This window comes from Camelus dromedarius, chromosome 6 (genome assembly GCF_036321535.1).
Source record: "Camelus dromedarius isolate mCamDro1 chromosome 6, mCamDro1.pat, whole genome shotgun sequence".
NCBI lineage: Eukaryota > Metazoa > Chordata > Mammalia > Artiodactyla > Camelidae > Camelus > Camelus dromedarius.
Window position 1 is genome coordinate 50,996,669 of NC_087441.1, and position 21,016 is coordinate 51,017,684.

The 21,016-nt window shown below is 31.8% G+C and overlaps 1 protein-coding gene across 3 annotated transcripts in view; it reads left to right on the forward strand.

Annotated features, from left to right (window-relative positions):
* The window catches only part of ASCC3 (activating signal cointegrator 1 complex subunit 3), a 302,695-nt gene that overhangs the window by 47,131 nt on the left and 234,548 nt on the right, over positions 1-21,016 (forward strand). For 2 of the 3 annotated variants that reach the window (XM_010989648.3, XM_064486823.1), the window contains 2 exons: positions 16,066-16,186; positions 20,378-20,579. In XM_010989648.3, coding sequence (XP_010987950.2) covers positions 16,066-16,186; positions 20,378-20,579 — 323 coding nt within the window. The remainder of the gene's footprint in view (positions 1-16,065; positions 16,187-20,377; positions 20,580-21,016) is intronic. The other variant, XM_031456078.2, reaches the window with a different exon arrangement.

Genomic DNA, 21,016 nt, shown 5'->3' on the forward strand with positions numbered 1-21,016 from the left:
AGAAAGTGATAGACTTACCATATAGATTGGGACTGTGAAGATACATGATATAAGATAAAAGCACTTGAGGCATGTAGATTAATGCCTAGCAGAAAGTAAATATTCCATATGTATTGGCTATTGTAAGTAGTGTTATGTACCTAGCAAACGATACAATTTTTATTAAAGGAGTATGGTCTCATACATGGGTAGTGATAATTCATTTCATTTTTGGGCTCTACAGGCTACACCTGGCCCTACACTTTAAGGGAGTTAAATCCCCTGCAGAAGGCATAGAGAGGAGAGTGATCAGGTCAGTGAAAGGAACTGGAAATAATATTTTATGATGAACACTTGGTGATTCTTTTCAAGAAAAAGCTATTATGGGATAAAAGGATGGGCAGAATGTTTGAGCTCTGTATGTTGAAGAGGGATGATGGCCAAAGAGTTATAACTGGGACCTTGGGGCTGAAAGTACATGAAGACAGATCTCAGCTCACGTATACCTTTTTAATTTTCTGTCTTTAAATATAATTAGCGTTTTTGGCAAATAATGAGACCTTTTATTGGAGATATAGTCAGATATGGTGAATGATCACTTTGTTGGAATTTGTATAGGCTTGGATTTTGGGGACTTTTAAGACACCTTTCAACCCCAAGAGTTCTTGGGGTTATATATCATCTTGTTACAGATTTGAAAGAAAAGATATTAACATGTTAATTTAAACTTACAATGATTGTTCAAGGAGTAAGACATTTTGCCATATTTCATGCATTGCATCTTATGAATGTTTTTGGCACTGTTTGCTCACTTCATTCATTCATTCATTCGTTCTTTACTATGTGTCAAGTAGGTTTGGGAAACAAAACGGGAAATCTAAGAAAGTTTAATCGACCCATTCCCATTATCTTGCTTTCTTAAGCTGCCTTCTCTTGGAACTTTCATACATGTATTTAAAAGTAGAATGGGCAAGAAAATTGTGTTTGCTCTAATGAGTGTTGTTATGACTAATTTGGAAGAGCATATGGATTTTATATAGAGAGAGATATCAATGTATCAATATTGAAAAATAAGATAAATACATTTTATTAGTAGAATAAAGAATAAGTTTCTGTGTTTCAGTAGTGTTTGAGATGAGTAAAAACATTTTTGGATAATGTTTTAGTTGTCAGTAAACATAAATAACTTTATTAGATTTAGAAATTGCTGTAAATGTTTATTTAAATATTTAAAATTTAATCCATTAATTTCTTCAGTTTTGTATGTACATGTGCACATATACACACACATACATACATATGATGGCTGTAAATTTCTTTTCTCTACGGCAATTAAAATCAGCATATTTTCTTTTTAAGGATCAAGGAAGCTATCAATTTGCCAAGTGCATGAAAATGTAAAGTAAGCTTTTTAATATACAATGGTACCTAACTTTAACTTTACTTACTATACATTTAATTAATTATAGTATGTCAGGAATAAATAGTGTTCACATTCCAAGTAGTTTTTATTAAGTCATAAGTGACCTTGATTTTAGCTTCGTTAAAGTGTTGTGTTAGATTAAGTACCTGTAAATAATGAGCATTAGTTATTATGAAAATATAATTTATCTAATTCTCTGCAATGCAGCAACAATTTGCATAGCACATTTTTCTAGAGAGAAAAATAAATACTGAATAAATGTTGTCCTAATTTCCATGGTTATTTTCTTTTGTTAAGACTTTTGGAATGTATGAATATTTAATAATTTTTTTATATCACAAATCAAACTAAGAATAATTTACAATTTAGGATAACATACCTACTTTGTGTAATTATTCAGATACTCAGTTCCACATGGACTGTTAATTCAAAACTTTTTTCAGAGTTACTCAGTTAACATTTTCTTTTATCATACTTGGTTATTCTTCGTTTTCAGTATGCACATCTTTTTCATTTCACATGCAAATCTCAAATTACTCATTATCTCAAAGAAAGACATTCCCTGAATTGAATATAGTTTTTCTTTGGATACTGTGCTTAATGTAATACATAATGTATGCTGTTTATTACAGTAGAGGTGAAGATGCAACTCCAAGTTTTAAAATGCATATCTTGGTAAAATTAAAAAGGGAAATACATGGATTTGTTTTAATTTCATTTATGAGAATCAGAACACACTCTCTTTTTCTTGGGACTTTATTGGATAGGCACTGGTGCATCTCAGGGGGTTTTGATCCTCCTATTATGCCTAGAATCCTAGCCTGAGTAGAGAATTTGTGAATTACTCAGTTTTAACACCTAAGGTTATTCTGACTTCATAAAATATTATAACTTCTGGACCTTTCTTTTTCTGTTTTTTAAAAGGTTTCTATAGGAAAGCGATTATCTCCTTTATGAAAGTTTGATGCTAGTACGCTTCTAAAACTGCCTGGCCTGGTGTCTTTTTGGAGGGCAGACAATAGTTGCCAGTTCAGGTATTCCAGTAGTTGTTGGTTTATTCAGATGTTCCATTTCTTCTTAAATTAAGTTTGACAGTTACATTTTTCTGTGAAATTAGCCATTTCATCTGAGTATTCAAGCTTTTCGCTCTAAAGTAATACATGTCTTCTTAAAAAACAAAAAAAAATTTTTTATGGTAGTTTTTAGTTATGTTGCCCCTGTCTGTTTTTTCTCTACTTTCTCATTTTTGATAGAGAAGTGTTTGTTTTCAGAGAACCAGCTTTTGGTTTTGTTGCTCTTCCCTTTATTTTTTTTCCACATACGTTTCAGCTTTTTTTCCTGTAGCAGGTGTTAGTTTTAAATAATAAGACATCTGGCAGTCTTCCGATCTTCAGATAAGTAAGACATTGGGACAAGCATGATATCCTTGTAGTTATACCCAGTTATAACAAATGTATTTGTTTCACAGTGAAAACGGGCTTCTTCTTTAAATTTTTAATCTGTTTACAACTACTTGTTTTCTTATGCTATCAATAATAATCATGATAACATTTGAAATACTCAAAGTATAGAGTGACCTCAAGCCCCATTTATTGTATCCGAACAATAAAATAGATCCCAATGAGAATTCAGTTTTATGACCTGATAACTAATACTGTTAGAAAATGACCCTACACATATTGATTGTTAATTCCCTCTTTTCATTACTTACTCATTTCCTTCACAAAGATTTGTTAAACATCTTTTATATGTAAGGCATTTTACTAGGTAGTTTTTGTTTAAACCACAAGTGTATGTAATTCTTTAACTTTACAAATATTTATCAGCAGTAAGAGAATAATCACCTTGATTGATATAACTTTAAAATTATTTTTTTCTGGAATCATTTATCATATTTTTTAAAAAATCAGTGCACTTTTTAAAGAGCAGCTTTAAGATTACAGAAAAATTGAGCAGAAAAGATAGAACATTCTAATATACCCTCTTTTGTTTCATAAATTCTTTTACTTTAAGCAACTGCCTTCTTGATCTCTTTGAACTTCATTGTAGTACATGATTGAAAGTGTTTACATTGTTCCACATTACATTCTACTGGAATGAACTTAAGTTTCATGTTGATGTTAAATTGATTATCATTTTTAGTTAACGTTTCTTCGTATGTTTGGGAATTTTAATTCTTACGCTGATACTGATTTGTAGCTTCTCTCCTTTACATTTCTCCCCCTCCCGTCTTAGATTCCTATAGTAGTTGTGGCCCCAGGTATCATTTTGGTAGGAGTTCTTTTCAGCCTCTTCTCATGATCAGCGGAGCCCCATGTACACACTGGCTTCAGCTAAGCCTAGCTCTACATCTCACATTATTTGGAACATTTTTCATCTAGGTTATCCCGTTATCCCACAGGAGCCAGATTTGTAGCCTTGCTGTCCAGAACTGGAGCCCAGCTTGTCTCTTTAGCCCCACTCGGTGTTTTACCTTTTTTTTTCCCCCTTCTCTGTTTCTCATCCAGGGAGATATTTTTCTTGTTTTTAAGTTTGATGTGTCTTTTAGGTTTTTCTCTTTTTGTTTTACCAGAGGAGGTGGATTCAAGCATGAATTTTGTGCCATATCTTCTTTTTCATCTTAATTTCATCTGATACTTGTTTTCAGAAAATGATCTCCTTCATATCTTAAGCATAAAAGGGAATGGATCTTTTCAAGATAGTTTTAAGAAGAAATTTAAAAGTAAAATGTATTTTAGTTTAGTTTTTTTTTTTAGAGAAATAACTGATCATTCTTGTAGGATCATTGTATTTTTTATTATGGCAAACTTTTTAAGGGTTTTGCTGTTTATAAACATTCTAAAACTTGAAAGTTAGTAGAATAAATAAATTCAGTATATAGAATGTACATGCCAATTGGACTCGCACAGTCAGTGACCAATAAACATTTTATTTGACTATTCTTTCTCCTTAGGGTTAAAATTGATTTCTTAAATTTGCTCAAGGTAATGGAAAATTAATCATGATAATTGTGTTAATAAGAATAAATTAACTATAGCCCTTTTAAGTATTTTGATTTAAGAAAAGGACCCCCCCCAAAAAGACTGAACAGAAAAGATAGAAAGAAAGTAAAAAAGAGAAAAGAAAAGAAAGTTAAAAAAAAAAAAGAAAAGAAAGTAAAAAAAAAAAAAAAAAAGACAAAAAGAAAAATTCTTTAGAAAGACCTCAGACCAGAAACTTGTTACTTATACTGTTGTTGAGCCTTACACATATTTTGTGTATTTTGGTACATTTAACCCTGTCTCTAGTTTTATATGAGTACCTGATTCTCATAACTTCATTACTTATACATTTTATATATTCACTGATACCCAGAAAAAAGTGATGTGTAGTATAGTATTTTTAGGGATTCAATTTCTGTATAGAGAGTTTAGTGCCTTGCAGATCTCCCAGATAGAAAGGTCCCCTGATAAATTCTGTGATTTTTATTGTCTGTGCCAATAAGGAAAGAGACTAAACATTATTGCTTGCATATTATCAATCTACGATGAAATATAATAAATAATTCTCATTCAAATATTAGGTGTGTATTTCAGAAGTTACAGGTATTGCTTTGTGTGAAAAATGCTCATTTTCTTTTGATATACAAAGAAATAAGCTTACTTGAAAAGTAATACTTCACTCGCTTGCTCCATTTTGTAAATGTGGCCACTTACATGCTCAAGCAAATTTTAAATTTGTTTACAAGCTATTGCTTTTCCTAACTAGCTTAGTTCAAAAATGCCATCCATGGCTCTTCTACTTGGAAAGAAAATAATGGACATTCTGTACTTATTTTATCTTCATCCCTCTTAACTAGTCCCAATTAGATATTAGGACAAGGAATTGGCTTATTAACTCAAATGATTGAATTGTTAAAATACTTTATTGCTCTTATGAACTAATAATAATTATTAATATTACTGTTACTGAAATAGTCTTTTCAGTGATAAGATTTTCTTAGGTTAGCATGATTCCCATTTGGTTAAATCATGTTTGATTAAAAAAAAGTTTTTAATTTGAAAAATAAGATTTGATAGAGGAAAAGTTTAAATTGTCTGATCATTGGTCCTTTAACTATTAGTTATCAGCTGATTTATCTACATGATAGGGAATTTTTTGGTGTATATAATTTCTGGTGTTCATTCCAAATCTGGTTAATGTGTGAAAACCTATTTTTATTTATAATTTAGTGATGCTTTGTGTCCTTAGAAGACAAAAAGTTAAAAAAAAAAGATAAATTAGAATCTGTCTTGTATTAAAAATAAAATAAATTTTTTTGATTAAATAAAATACTTTTAATATGATAGGAAAGTTGGAAAAGGTAACAAATAAAAATGAGAAATGTGCAATTTAGTATAATCTTTCAGCGTATCTCTGTATAGGACTTCTTTGTGTGTTTTTATGGATGTGCTAACTTATGTAAAGAGCAGAATTTAATGAAATAAAAAATAAATAAACTAATGTAAATCTATGACATGCTTTAAAAAATATCTAACTTAGTAGTTTGTATAATGCAACTAGATAGATTATGCTATATAAACATATTCTATCTAGATCTCAAGAGAGCATTTTACAGTAGAATCAAAATATCTTCTAAACCAGTGCTGTCTTTTTGTGAAGATTGAAATATTCTAACATGGTAACCACCAGGCATATTTGGCTGTTCATCTTTTGAAATGTGGCTAATGTGACTGAGGAATTGTATTTTAAATTTTGTTTAATTGTAATTACTTGGAATATAAATGCCTTATTTGACTAGTGGCTACAGTATTAGATAGTGAAGATTTTAAATTAGACAAACAAGATAGAAAAATGTCAGCTGGTGAGTAATACAGTTAATGGAGTTAATAGTTGATTGAAAAACCTTACCCAAAATGTTGGTTCATTGCCAATTTGGAGTCAGGTCATCCTGCAGGGTTTTTGTTGTTGTTGTTGTTTGTTTGTTTGTTTTATTTTAAACTTGTGTCCTGTCCTCCATACTTTAATCAAAAATTAGTGTAAAGGCATGGTTAATGAATTTGTGTTCAAGATAGACTCAACACTGATAGTGTTTACTGATACGGTAAATACCAGATTCTGGATTTAGAAAGCTCTCAAAAGACTAAAAAGAAGAAACAAGAAGAAAATGAACTTTATAAGGGATTCATTTGAAATTGCTATATTTACAGGATATGGGAATCTTTTCTAGGAATTTATGTGGAAAAAACCTAAAACCAAATATTTTTACTTGGCTACACATCCAGTTTGGGCCAACAGTATGATGTTGTTACCAACTTATGCTATATTTAGAAAAGTTTAACATCTAGTCAGGAGTTGTTTTTTTCTCTGTGATCTAATTGTATTTGAAATATTATGTTAAGTTTTGGGTGCCATTTTTTTAAAAAGAGGCTCAGTAGAAGTTACTTTTCTAAGTGAACCTGGATGAAGAATCATCTAGAAACCAAGTTATATGACTGATAGTAGGGAATTGATGTATGTTTACCTGGGAAAGAGAGGACTTGTGAGTGAAGTATGCTTAATACTTTACTTGGCCTTACCTTCAAACATTTGAAGGGCTGTCTTGTAGAAATGTTACTGAGATCATTCTCTGTAATCTCAGAGGCCACAGCCAGAGTGATAGATGAAAGCTACAGTGAGACTGATTGGGCTCAATATACAGAAGGATTTCCTGACAAGTAGCATTCTCTAGCAGTGGCACGAGTTGCCTTATAAGAGTTTCCTGCTGGTAGAAGTATGCTAGATGTTCATTAGCCAGGGAAAAAATGTCAATAACAGCAATAAGTATTTATTGAGCACTTGTTGTCAGACATCGTGCTGATTTCTTTTAACTGACAAGAAAGCTGAGGCTTAGAGAGCTTAAGAAAGTTGCCCATAGTCCTATAACTAGGAATTGACTGAACTGATAAACTTAGTTCTGAATCCAACCCCATGTTCTCAACTGCCCTATTATTCTGCTTCCCTTGGCAGTAATTATTGCTTTTATGGAAGCTTTGTTTAGATGTCCTCTAAGGTCCCTTCCAAACTGAGCTTAGATGACCCCATTGTAGTTGCGTGGGAAGGTATATGTGAAAGCTGACTATAAGGGAGATTCATCTGGTTCTAGTATGTAACAGACTGAAATGAAGACATACTGGTGGTTGGCAGGAAGGTTAAGGAAGCTGTGATCTAACCAGTGATTAAAGTTTTAATTGAAGCAATGATTTTAAACCTATTGCTCCTTTTTACAGAGCACTAGAGTATATTGTATTTAATTTCACCATTGAACCAAGAATGATTGTACCAGCAGAAATTAGAGTTAGAATATCTGCATGCACATGCTACAATCATGAGCACACTTTTCATGAAAAAAAATGCTGAACATGTATATCAGATATGTTTGTTAGTATTTATGTGTTGTTCTTTTACTTCCTGACAAGTGATAGTTGAATATTACATACTTTTGTGATGTTTTCTTTGAATTATTATTCTATCAAGGTTGCTTTTAAATAATAAATGCATCAGTATAATGTCTATTTAGCAAATATTCATTGAATATTTCTTCAGATGGAGACTGTGGAAATATATACTTTAGATGTAAAACAGTTACTTGCTTGGTACATAAGTAGTGTACACTTATTAGGTATTGTTGTCATTCTCACTATGATGCAAATTATTTTTGTACTTTTCTTACTCTCTTACTTGGTTGTAATTCATTTATTTTAATAACACTAAACACCTAAAGTTAATTACTTATTATATGTAAGGCACTGTGTCAGAAACATTTATGTACATTATTTAGTTCTCATCACAGCCCTTTGAGGGGTATGTATGAACTCTTATTCCCACCATACACGTGAATGGAGGCTAAGAGAAGATGTCTAAAGTCCTAAAGTTAGTGAACAGTAGGCCCATGGTTTGAGCCCTGGTTGATGTTCTCCTAAGCTAAACTGCTGTGTGTTGCTAGTTATTATATTATAAGTTTGCTAAGTTATGAAGTTGACTGACAAGGAGTAGTATAAAATAATGAGTGGGTTGCTGACTTAGAATGCACTTGCACAGAAGATGTTTAAAAAATATGAGCATTGTTGGTATCAGTGGATTATACCTAATCTGTATTTTCTTAAATTCTGTAATGGACTGAAAATTTTCAGAAACACCATTCATTTAATAACATTTTCAGAGAAAACTATTATATTAAATGTAGATATTGATTATAAGCTATACCCATATAATAAAACTGTTACATTGTAAAAAAAACTTTCATAATAGAAATATTACTAGTAATTATTTGTATTCTAGAAAGTCAGAGCAGTGTGATTGAATATACTTCAGTATTTTTGAATCTTAGCACTTTGTGATGTTTTGAGGTTCTGATTCTGTGTTCAGTTTAATACTTCATCTTTAGAACAAGGAAAGCTATTGGAGAGTTTGCTAACAAGGGGTGGAGAGGAGGTAGTATACATTGATCAGACCTGCATTTCATAAAATCTGCTGTGGTTGCTATGTAGAGAATGGATTGAAATGTGTTTTGGATCAACGTGCAAAGACCATTTAGGAAACCTGTGGTACAGGCAGTAAGTGTTAGGGAGCTTGACACAGACAAGCGGAAAGTCTTGAAATCTGTTTAGTAATTAAGATCAGGAGATCTTGAGAGTGAATTGGGTGATGGATAGGATTGGGTGTGATGGGGTAATAAGGATGCATCTTTAGTTTTGATTTGTGTAACTAGGAGGGCAATGCCATTCTTGGAAATAGAGAACACTTAGAAAAGGGTGAAGCGCTGGGAAACCAAGAGATACTTTTGAGCGTGTAGAATTCTGGAAGGCCTTGAGACCTCCAAGTGGAGATGATAAATGGAGCTCAGAGCAGAGATCTGGAAAGGATATGTGAATTTAAGAGTTTTCCGCTTATGCTTGCTGGTGGAAGGTAAGGGCTTGCATGTGAGCAGCTCCAGAGAGAATATGGAGTGAATGAATGTAAGAGAAAATTTAGGATTAAACCTTAAGGAACTCCAACATTTAATAATTAAAGTGAGCCTGGAGAGGAGACAGGAATGTAGCAGCCAGAGTGGTAGGATACATATTAAAAGAATGGTGTGTCGAGGATATCAAAGGAAAAGTATATTTCAAGAAGAATAAGGAATATTTAGCAAGGTGGAATGATGCATTGAGGAAGATGGGGCCAGAATAATATTCATTATCTTTGTCAAATCTATGATTGAGTATCCTTCACTTAGATTGGATAATAGATACTAACAGATCTGCTGTTGGAAAAATTTACATAGATATATCTTATTTTTACTTTTTTTCATGTTCTATGGTTTAGTTTTTTATTGTAACCTTCTTTTAAAGTATGGATTATAATTTAATTCAACACTTCATGGTTCAATCAATGTAGTATCCTTTGAGATGCTAAATGGAGTTTTTGAGATTACTACTACTGCATCAAATTTTTTCCTAGCCTTCGTTGCATTTTTTATTCCTCTTGAGCCTGCAAACAACCAATCCCCTACTCTTACAGGATTTTTCTTAGGAATTTATTTGTTTATTTGCTAGGATGATATTTCCTCATCTCGCACAAGTATGCAGCTTTTTAAACCTAATTGTGGGGTTTTATATTTATCTCTATTACTTCTCTTTAGGTCTGGCCAAATTATATCATACTATTTAGAAAATTTAAAAATCTTGATTCTATCATATCCTACATTAACACTTTAACAAATTTGATTTAATATGTCTTCCAGTTTATATATTATTGACAAAATTTTGAACAGGACAGAGCCATAGCCAGTCTCTGAAGAACAGCTTTAGTGGATGATCTCGATATTGAGATTAAACCCTTGATCCACTGAACCATTTTGTTATCCAAAAAGATACCTCACTCACATCAAGATATTATGCCTACTGTGTATCACTGGCTAGTTTTCATAATGCCCATTGACTGATACGGAGAATAGTTGGTTTCTTATTTGAAAGAGGTCATTTTGGAACTTCAGATAGACTTACTATAATCTGACTTTTAATGAAGTATTTTATTGATTAGATGGAAACAGAATGGAACTAACAAACCTTTTATAAATATTCAAATTTTATTTGTTTTAAAGCCTGTTTTAGAGATTAAGTAATATATTTGTTCAATGCTTTTTGACTAAGCTGAGAAGTAGGATTCAAATAGGACATTAACATGACCAAAATTGCATTTTACTTGGAAATACTGTTTTGCATCTGATTCTTTGAGTACAGCTGTAATACAAGTATGTTTCTCATGTTTCTTCTGTAGTTTCACAAACCCTCAGTACACCTCTGCATACCTCTTCTTGGAAACAGATTTATAGTTCTTATTTAAGCCCATTTTATCTCTTTTTTTCTTACCGATTTTATAAGATTTATAGCACAGTTTTACATGGTATATTATTTAAAGATTTTCATTATTTTATGTTTTGCTTTTATAATGGTATAATATTTGTGATTCATTTGATACTGTGCTAGGACATAGCATCCAGTATAGCATTGTTCCTATTGGAATGAAAATGATATAACTCAATATAGTGGAAAGTAGAGATTACCTTTTCTGAGAGATTCACGACTGCATTCATCTGTTAAAAGTGTAAGGAACAAGGAAGTAATGCTGTTTTAAAGTTAGTCTGTGTTCTGAAGAATATACATATTTTTTGGCATCTCAGGAACAAACTCTATTGGTTAATTTTTTTTACTGTTTCCATTAATTATTTTAATTTAATGAAGAACTACTTTAATTTGATAATTTAATTTAATGGAAAAGGATTTATAAGAACAGTGAGAACTCTAAGCACCTTTGTCTATTGAGAAGTGCCTTAATAGATAATAATGGCTTTAACAAAATCTACCAGGAAAAGGATGTTACCTGTCTGCTCCTATTGTGTTTCCTTTAAATCTAATATCCTTAATTTTTACCCAGGGTAGTGAAACCTGGCTTTTTATTGTTTAAGAGCTGCATTCTTTTTTTTTTTTTAACTCTGAAGTTGATGTCTGTTTCTATACCGAGTTAACTTTTCCCTCCTTTTTTCTATTTGATAGCTTCTGGAACTTGTGTCAGTGTATAGAACAGTAATCCAGACATCTGTACCTTCACAAATAGTCAGTCTTGGTGCCAGATTAGTTCTTAGTGCAAATCTTGAATGATAACTGCCCCTGCTCTCCATGTGGATGAAAATGGCAAATGTTAGGGAAAGTATAATTTGGGGTTGTTTTAATCTTAGAATTCTGCTGTGGATTCTTCATTTGGGGTTATGGAAGTCCTGCTACTCAGAGCAAAACAGCCTTCTTGCCCCTTTTGCTAGGTCTTAGGTGTGTTATTTTTAATAAATAACATGCTTTTTGTGCTGTGATTCTACACCTGAGACATTACATTAGCAGTTATCTTCTAAAAACACTGGTCAAACACTGGTCGTTTCCTAAACTTAGGTTGAACTAAAACTTTCTGATCTCTAATTTATCATCTGTCAACATTATATTTCAAAGTAAATAACCTTGAGTAGCTGAGAATATATGTAAGGGTAACTGCGATGGTAAATTATTTTCCTATGGAGGAAAAGTTCTCAATTTAATAATTAATACATTGTTTGGGCATTGATAGAATATTAAAGACATTTCATGTGGTATATTGAATGCATTTCCTACTACAGCTTGTTTGCAGTTTGGGGTGGGAAAGTAACTATGTAGGTATGTATTACATTTATTTTTTCTGAATTTGCTTTTTCTTTAATATCACCCTTACCTTAAGCATGGGGCTTATGTCTAACAGAATTTCAAAATACTCAGAATTCTTATTGGGAAAACTGTATTTAATCTTTATCTTTCAGCCCTAAGCAATTTGTTGGTTACTTTTGTTATCTTAAGTCATTTTGGTTCATAATTTAAAAAAAAAAGCTTCATTGATATATAATTCACATATAGTATAGTTTACCCATTTAAAGTGTATAAATCAGTGGTTTTGGATATATTCATAGATATGTGCAACCATCACCAGAGTCAATTTTAGAGCATTTTCATCACCTCAGAAAGAAATCCTGTCTTTAGATACTATCCCCCTAATTTCTACACTGCAAGCTCTAAACAATCACCAGCCTACTTTCTGTGTCTAGAGGGTTTCCTGTTCAGGACATTTCATATAAGTGGAGTCATATAATACATGGCCTTTTATGACTGTCTTCTTTCACTTAGCAAAATATTTTCAAGGTTCACCCATGTTACAAACTGCTTCATTCTTTTTTATGGCTTAGTAATATTCTATTGTATGGTTATACCACATTTTGTTTATCCATGTATTAGTTGCTGGACATTTGGGTTGTTTCTACCTGTTGGCTATGTGAATAGCCTTATTTGTGCACATGTTTTTGTTTGGACATGTTTTAAATTCCTTTGGATATATACCTAGGCATGGGGTTGCTGAGTCACATTGTAATTCTGTGTTTAACTTATTAAGGAACCAGGAAACTTTTTTCACAATGGCTACACAATTTTGTATTCCTACAAACAGTGTATGAGAATTCCAGTTTTCTCTGCATCCTTTCCAACACCTATTCTTCTCCATTGAAAAACAAAATAGCCCTTCTGGTGGTTCTTGTAGGTTTGATTTTCATTTCCTTGATGGCTAATGATGTTAAGTATCTTTTCACATACTTAGTGGCCATTTATATATTTTCCTTAAATTCAAATCCTTTGCTTATTTTTCACTGGTTGTCTTTTTATTATTTGTAAGAATTTTTTATATATATTATGGATGTAGATTCTTTAATAGATACTTTATTTGAAAATGTTTTCTCCTAATTTGTGAGTCATTTTATTCACTGCCAAAATAAGTTTCTTATTTTGATGAAGTCCAAATCTCCATTTTCTTTTGTTGCTTATGCTTTTGATGTCATATTTAATAATCCTTTACCAAATTTGAGGACATGAAGATTTGCTTCTGTGTTTTCTTTTAAGAGTTTTATAAATTACCTGTTACATTTAGATCACTGATCCATTTTGATTTAATTTTTGTGTATGGTATGAGTCCAAATTCATTTTATTGCATGTGGCTTGCCAGTTGTCCCAACATCATTTACTGAAAAGACTGATCTTTCCTCACTGAATGGTCTTGGTACACCTTTTGAAAACTTAAACTTGTTTATCAATTCTAAAAGTACTTTTGTACATCTTTTAGTCATTTTTACATAGAAGATCATAGTGATCTACAAATAGTTTTACTTCTTGCTTTTCAATCTGGATGCCTTTTATTTCTTTTTCTTGCCCAATTGCCCTGGCTTGAATCTCCAGTACAGTGTTCAGTAGAAGTCACAAATGCAGACTTTCTTATCTTATTTCTGTTCTAAGTGGGTAAGTATCCAGTATTTTATCAGTAAGTATGATATTAACTGTTGGATTCTCATAGATGCCCTTTGTCAGTTTGTGGAAGTTCCCTTCTAGTTCTAGTTTGTTGAGTATTTTATCATGAAAGGGTGCTGGATTTTGTCGAATGTTTTTTCTGCATCTGTTGAGCTGATCATGTGATTTTTTTGTTTTTTATTCTATTGGTATCATGTAATACATAGATTGATTTTCTGACATGGAACCAACCTTATATTCTTGACATAAATCTCATATTGTCATTTTATGTAATTCTTTTTATAAATTGCTGGATTTGATCTGGTTTGCTAGTATTTCATTGAGGATTTTTGTGTTCATATTCCAGAGAGATACTGGTCTGTAGTTTTCTTACAATGTATTTGTCAGGTTGTGGTGTCAGAGTAATGCTGACTTCATAAAATGAGTTTTGAAGGGTTCTCTCCTGTTCTGTTTTTTGGAAGTATTTATGAGAAATTGGTATTAACTTCTTAAAATGCTTTGTAGAAATCCATTGAAGCCATCTGGATTAGGATTTTCCTTTGTGCGTTTGTTTGTTTGTTTTTTACTAATTCCATCCTTCACTGTTTTAGGTCTATTCGGATTGTCTGTCTTGAGTAAGTTTTAATAGTTTGTGTTTTTCTAGGAATCTGTTCATTTCATCTATTCTACCACCTCTAGGGCTTGTTATTGTTATTTGCTTGTTTATTTGTTTAGTGACCATGGGTTATTTTAGTGCAGAAAATTCCTCCCCGCACCCCACAGTGTTGAGCTTCTGAAGGTCCTTAGGGAGGCACGCCTGTGAGTATACCCATACTCATTCTGAGATAAAGCTAGTTTTGTCAGGACCTTTTTCTACTGGTCCCTGTGGACCACACTCAGCTGTTATTACCAATGACTGCTCTTTTATTTGCAAAAATGCCCTTGGGCATAAATTGCTATACAAACTAATTCAGTAAATTTGTGGCCCCTTTGAAGGAGTAATTCTAGAGGTCAGGGTTGATATTTATTCTCACCCTAAGAGGACTCCTCCCCATTGTCTCTTCCCTCAGTTCTCTCCTGCAACCTAGTTGTTGAATCTGTGAATCTTTTCCTAATTGCGGTTCATCACAACCTCTGCTGTTTTTGAGACAGCCCTTGGCCTTCAACTTCCTGTCCTGGTTGCAGGTGAGGTCAATTTCTTTGGAAGAAATTGAGCTCTTTCTGTTTTATGATTTAATTCTACCCCTAGACAAAATCTCTGAGGTAAAACTCTAAACACCCCTGCTTTAGAAGCTGAGTACTTGATGGAAGCAGTAGGCTGTTCCGTAAGTTCTAATCTTGCCTCTCCTTGTGTGGCCTCTAGAAAAAAGAAAATATTTATCAAATATTTAGTGTCATATATACTCAACACAAATTTCTACTTTTAATGATGTTTTTATTTGTGTGGATTCTCCAAGAACATTTAGAATTTGGTTAAAATAAAATCTTCACATGTAAAATTAGAGTATAATATTTCTGGACAGGAAAATACATATCCCCAGACCATACTTGAGGAAATCTGAAGGCTTTCTGTAACAGTTATTTTATACAGTTATGTAATTGAAAGTCTCTAAATCCTAAATCTGGTTCTCTGACTTTGGAATGAACTTAATCTTTGGCAACTTCTCTTCATAGGAGAGTAAGATATGCATGAAAACTTTTCAGTAAAGTTACATAAAGCCCTTGCAGTATTGTGTTTCAGATTTCACATATAAAAAGCATTAAAATTAATTAAGCATGAAAAAAATCATAAAATTTAATAAAGATTATACAATTAATTATTTATCAAGCATTAAAAATTTTGCCAGTCATAATTTATATTAAAACATTCTAGTGGTTTTTTAACTCAAAAAGGATAGCTCTTACGTAGTAAGTTGTAAAAAAAAAAAAAAAAAGAAAGAAAGAAACCGGGACTCTGCTCTGCACTCTATTTGGGAAAGCAAGAATAGAATGTTAAAAAGCATTCGAATTTCCCTTAGTTATACCAAGGAAAACCAGGTGTAATAATTTGTTATTTTGCGATTTAGAGTTTCGTGTATAAATCATAATTATTTTAAAAATTGAATCATGTTCTTTATATAATTGCAGATAGCTTCTTAGCAATGCGAGAAGTTATTTTTCTTTCCTAAGTTGTTTTTTTAAATGATTTTTTTTCTAAGTACTTTGTAGGTTCTTCTGTGTTAGTTTAGCTTCATAGCTCTGTTGAATAGGGTGTAAATAACTTGAAAAAAGTTAATTTTGAGGTAATTAAGGTTGTTTTGATTTTCCTCCTCTTGTAAGCTGTTTGAACTGCTGGGACCTGATGGACTCGAACTTATTGAGAAACTCCTCCAGAACAGAATTACAATTGTGGACAAATTTCTTAATTCTTCAAATGATCATAAGTTGCAGGCTCTTCAAGGTAAGAAAGTATTAAGTGATAATTTTATTTAAAGGAAAAATTTATTGGTTAGCAGTCTTTTTAATATAGTTATACTTTTAATATCCTTTGGTCTGTTATGTATATATACTGATATCATTCTTTTAAGTAGATCTTAGTGATGTCAGTTTATAAAATAAATATCAATACCCTAAATAGGCTGTTGTATCAGATTCTATTTATGTTTATATATGGTGTTTTTTTGGCAGAAGATTTGGATAGACAGATTTTTTTTTATAGCAACTACGTATATATAGTGCTTACTATGGGTCAAGTAGTGTTATAATTTTTAAGCTAATTTTTTATTTTAAAAACTTTCAAACCTGTATTAAGATTCAAGGATAGTACAATAAATACTCCCATAATCTTCATGTAAATTCACCAATCATTAACATTTTGCTTCTTCCCTCCTCTCATTATCAGTCTCCACCACACCCACACACACGTGAATATGCACATGTGAACACACAAACACACACACACATTTTCCTACGTTTCAAATTTTTGCCGAACAGTGACTGGAAGTTGCAGATGTCATACTACTTCAGCTGTAAAATCTTCAGCATATAATAACAGTCTTATACTTAACTGCAGTATGGTTATCACACCCAGCAAATTGAACATTTATATTGCCATGTATTACATACAGTTGAAAATCCTAGAAGAATCAGAGCTGTCAAGGAAGACAACAACAACAACAACAACAACAACAACAACAACAAAAGCCTTACTTACTATGGGACAACTGATACCAACCTTAGGTTTTAAGTGATAAGTAGGAAAACTGAATTTCTTACATTTACTCAAATGTTCCTTGCCAACCTTATAAATAGTTTGGAATTTTTAAAAAGTACGTGAGCATAAGAAATTAGACACCCTTCTTCAAATCAGTATCGTTCTTCAGTGTAAGGGATGTCACCTTTTCCTAACATTTATGAGTGTGGCACTAAAAGGAAATTATAAAACAGCCTTGATTTAAATCCAAAACTTCTTATGGATTTTCTTTATCCTAGACTTTGATTACTGATAATTGCCTGGAGTTGCTTTGAGATGTCTAGAAACTTTGATGTATTGAATTTAGCCACTTTGTCTTTCTGCAAGTCTCTTGGTTCTTTAAGAGTTTTGAACACTTATACGGCCTTACTCTAAGAGGACTCCCACCTGTTAAGCAGTGCTTGATCAGATATTGCAGTAAGTCAAAGTTAAGGAGTGTTTAAAATGAGTATCTGCTAGAAGAAAAGGAATGAGTTTAAATATCTAATCTTGTGATGTAATTTCTGAGAATTTGGTGTCCATTTTGTCAGTTTTCTAAGTGCTAATATGGAGATACTTACTGACTGATTCCACCTTTTAATAGTGTTAATTTATTAATGAAAAGTTCGGAATGACTCCACCTTCACATACTTGTTTTTGAAAGCTGTAGGTGATGAGTTAGTGTTGTCTAGTAGTTTCATTATGTTCATTTTGGTATGACATTTATACACAAATTTTATTCTACTATAACTTTTGAGAAGCAACATGCTTTTTAACCTAAAACCAAATATTAAATTTGAATTATTTTAAAAACTTTGAACCATTAGTCTACCCTGAAATACCTTCTACTCTTCTCAGCTTTTACTCTTTTAGTCTATGCTAGATCACTATTAATGTTGCTACTAAGAAGAATAATTACACTATAGAAAATTTGAGGCATTTAAACACATAGACTGACTTTTTCTAAGGAGTGTGGTAAAGAAGCTGACAACCAACATATTTTAAGTAGAGTTTTTTTGTGTACATGCACTAAAATTATTTTCCTTAAATGTTTTTTGCACAGGGAAAAGGCAACTGTTGAAGAAAAGAATCTTTAGACTCTTGTTACTTTATCATTGTTCTCATCCATTTATATCTTTTGATATAATTGTGTTAATGATCCTTCAGAATTCTCTTGAAACTACCAAATTGTATTTGTGTTCTTTATTAAGCTACATTAGTAACTGACATCCTGTCCTTTTCTTTATTCCACAAAATCACGATCTTGGTCTTAGGGAGCAATAGCTTCTTTCCATTTAGCACTTTCTAGCTTTCATACTGATTTTCTTTGAATCTTTTTATGCAGATACATACCCACCCTACTTTATCTCTGTTCTTATTACAAGGAAATGTAAAGTAGTTGAGAAGTAGGTGGGTATAGTGTACTGTCTGCTAGGGTGAGGATAGTTGTAAATTAAATTCTCTTTTTGGGGCTGTTGTGGAAAATGCTTAGTACAGAGTATATCATAAAATAAAAATCAAGTTAGCTCATGCTGTCAAGTGACAGTATCTTGAGTAGTTATACAAAACTTTTTCTGTCATAATAACATTTTAAAAGGATATATAAGCTTCTGCATGTTCTTCAGTAAAATTTTATGTTAGAATTGCTGTTAAGCTTATTTCATTTCTGCTTGACAGTCTTCACAGTTAGCTGAACCCATCAAGGAGAACCACGCACTTAAGCATTTGTGCTTTGTAACTTGATTTTTTTATTACCTATTATATTCAGTCTTACAGGATTTCAGTATATTCTGATTGATACCTTATAAAGCTATCAATGAGGTAGCCATATTTCCTTTTTGTAATTTGAATTTCCTTGATGACCCCAAATGTATCCAATAGTATTTTGTTACTGTCACATTTGCTTAAAATGTTAATGTATTTAGCATAGCATCTAGTATGCCATCCTAAATGTTTCATTTCACATACAAAATCTTTAATATTCATTTACAGCAGTAATTATATGGCATTATTCACATTTTTAAAAATTCTTTGTCATTGTGTGACTTTGCAGATAGTTTCTTTTTCATAGTTCAGAGTACATTTGAAAACTGTCAGTATGCTACTTGCTTTTCTAACACTGAGAATTAGTTATAAATTCAATCATTATAATAAGTGTATAAGATTTACTTAGAAAGGAGAATGTATAAGACTTAGAAAAATACTTTTTTAAGAACTATAAAATTTAGGTCTAACGTAGTTGGGGTTATATCTCATTTCATAATTTTGAGGTGTGATCAATCTTTATTTCTCATTTTCTTTTTTGAGGCTTATAAAGCCATTAGACAGAGGGGTTATTTCCTATGATTGAGAGCTAAAATGAGTTATTCAAAATCATATAATGAGATAGTGACAAATGTCTGAGAATTGTGAAGACTTGACTTAGAATGAATTAGAAAATTAATTTTCCCCTCTTGATGCTGTGCTGAACTTCTTCCGTGCTCTGCACTGAATCTTGGAATTTGACAAAATAACTTGCACTGTGCTCCTTCAGAGTATGGACCAAGTCCATTCTTCATTATCTTCCTAGCCTAGCAGCAGTACCTGGAACATAGGTCTTCAGTACAGTGAAATGTGTATTGACTTGGATTGCTTTCAACGAAGTTCCTGTCAGTTCCTTTAGGGCTATAGTAAGCCAAAATACTACTACTTGGAAAGATTTAATTAAACACAGAAGGTAATCCTGTTGGAAGAACATTTTTCCTGCATATTGAATTGACCGAACGACAGGTTTAAACTGTACCTTGAAAACGCTGAGCTTTAATTGACCGGATTCTTCTTAGTGGTTCTAGCCTTCTTCCATTTTCTTAAAAAAACTGTATTTCTATGAAAAGTTGGACCGTATTTTTTTCTTTCTTTCTTTTATTTTTCACCTTCTCAGTATATCCTGAGCTATATTCTATTTTTTTTTATTTCATGTATAAGTTAGTCATAGCATATTGAGAATTTAACAGAGTAAGACCTATTACTTAGGGAAAAGTTATATCTGGTATGTAAAGAATATCTTTATTATGTTAATAGTAATGCTAATTAGTATTGATAATTATTATGTTTATTGAAATTATATAAACAAATTATTTCAAAAATTATGAAATTGAATTTTTAGGTTCCTGATGTTATATCTAAGAAATTACAACATTAAACTGTTTAGTCTATAGGAAGAAAACATCTGCTGACTTTTCTTAAGCCACTATGTAATATCACTTAGAAATTGTGATTTTAAAAAACTCTCCTTAAAATGTATAATTGAATATGCCAGTTTAAAATTTAAAAAAATGAATTCTTAGAGCATTGTGCTATCGTATATTTTGATGAGGGAAAAAAGTAATTTTTTTTATAAAGGTTAAACTTGTAAAATGTGATCTTAAATTTGCTTCATAGACAATTGTAAAAAAATTTTAGGAGAAAATGCTAAACCTAATTACGGCTGTCAAGTCACTATTCAGTCTGAACAAGAAAAGCAGTTAATGAAACAGTATCGCAGAGAAGAGAAAAGAATTGCCAGACGGGAAAAAAAAGCTGGAGAAGATGGAGAAATTGCAGAAGGGCTGTGCTTTGATCCTAAAGAGTTGCGGATACACAGGTAATAAAAGCCAGAAACTGAAACATGCTTGTGTTGTAATTGCTACTTTTATGTAGCATTATCATTTTTTAGTTTAGTTTTTACAATTTAGATGATTCTTATTTCTAGTCATGCTTTCTTATAAGAACAGAATTTTGTTGTATGAAAACCTAAGTATCTGGAATAAGAAAGCGGTGATCTGCTTAATTAGAATATTCCCAGTGTATCCATGTAGGTGAGAGATTTAGATTGTAGAGGTAAGCTGTTTTTAGGTGCTGTGCACACACCACTAGGTTAAGCCTTATGAAATGCACACAAATTTATTTTGAGACTTTTATTTTCTTTCCTAGCTCAATGAATACTTTTTCCCTTGTTGTTCTCTAGAAGTAGAAAAGAGGAAAATGAAATAAAGGCATTATTATACATGGTATTTAAATATTGAAACCCATTTTTTTAAA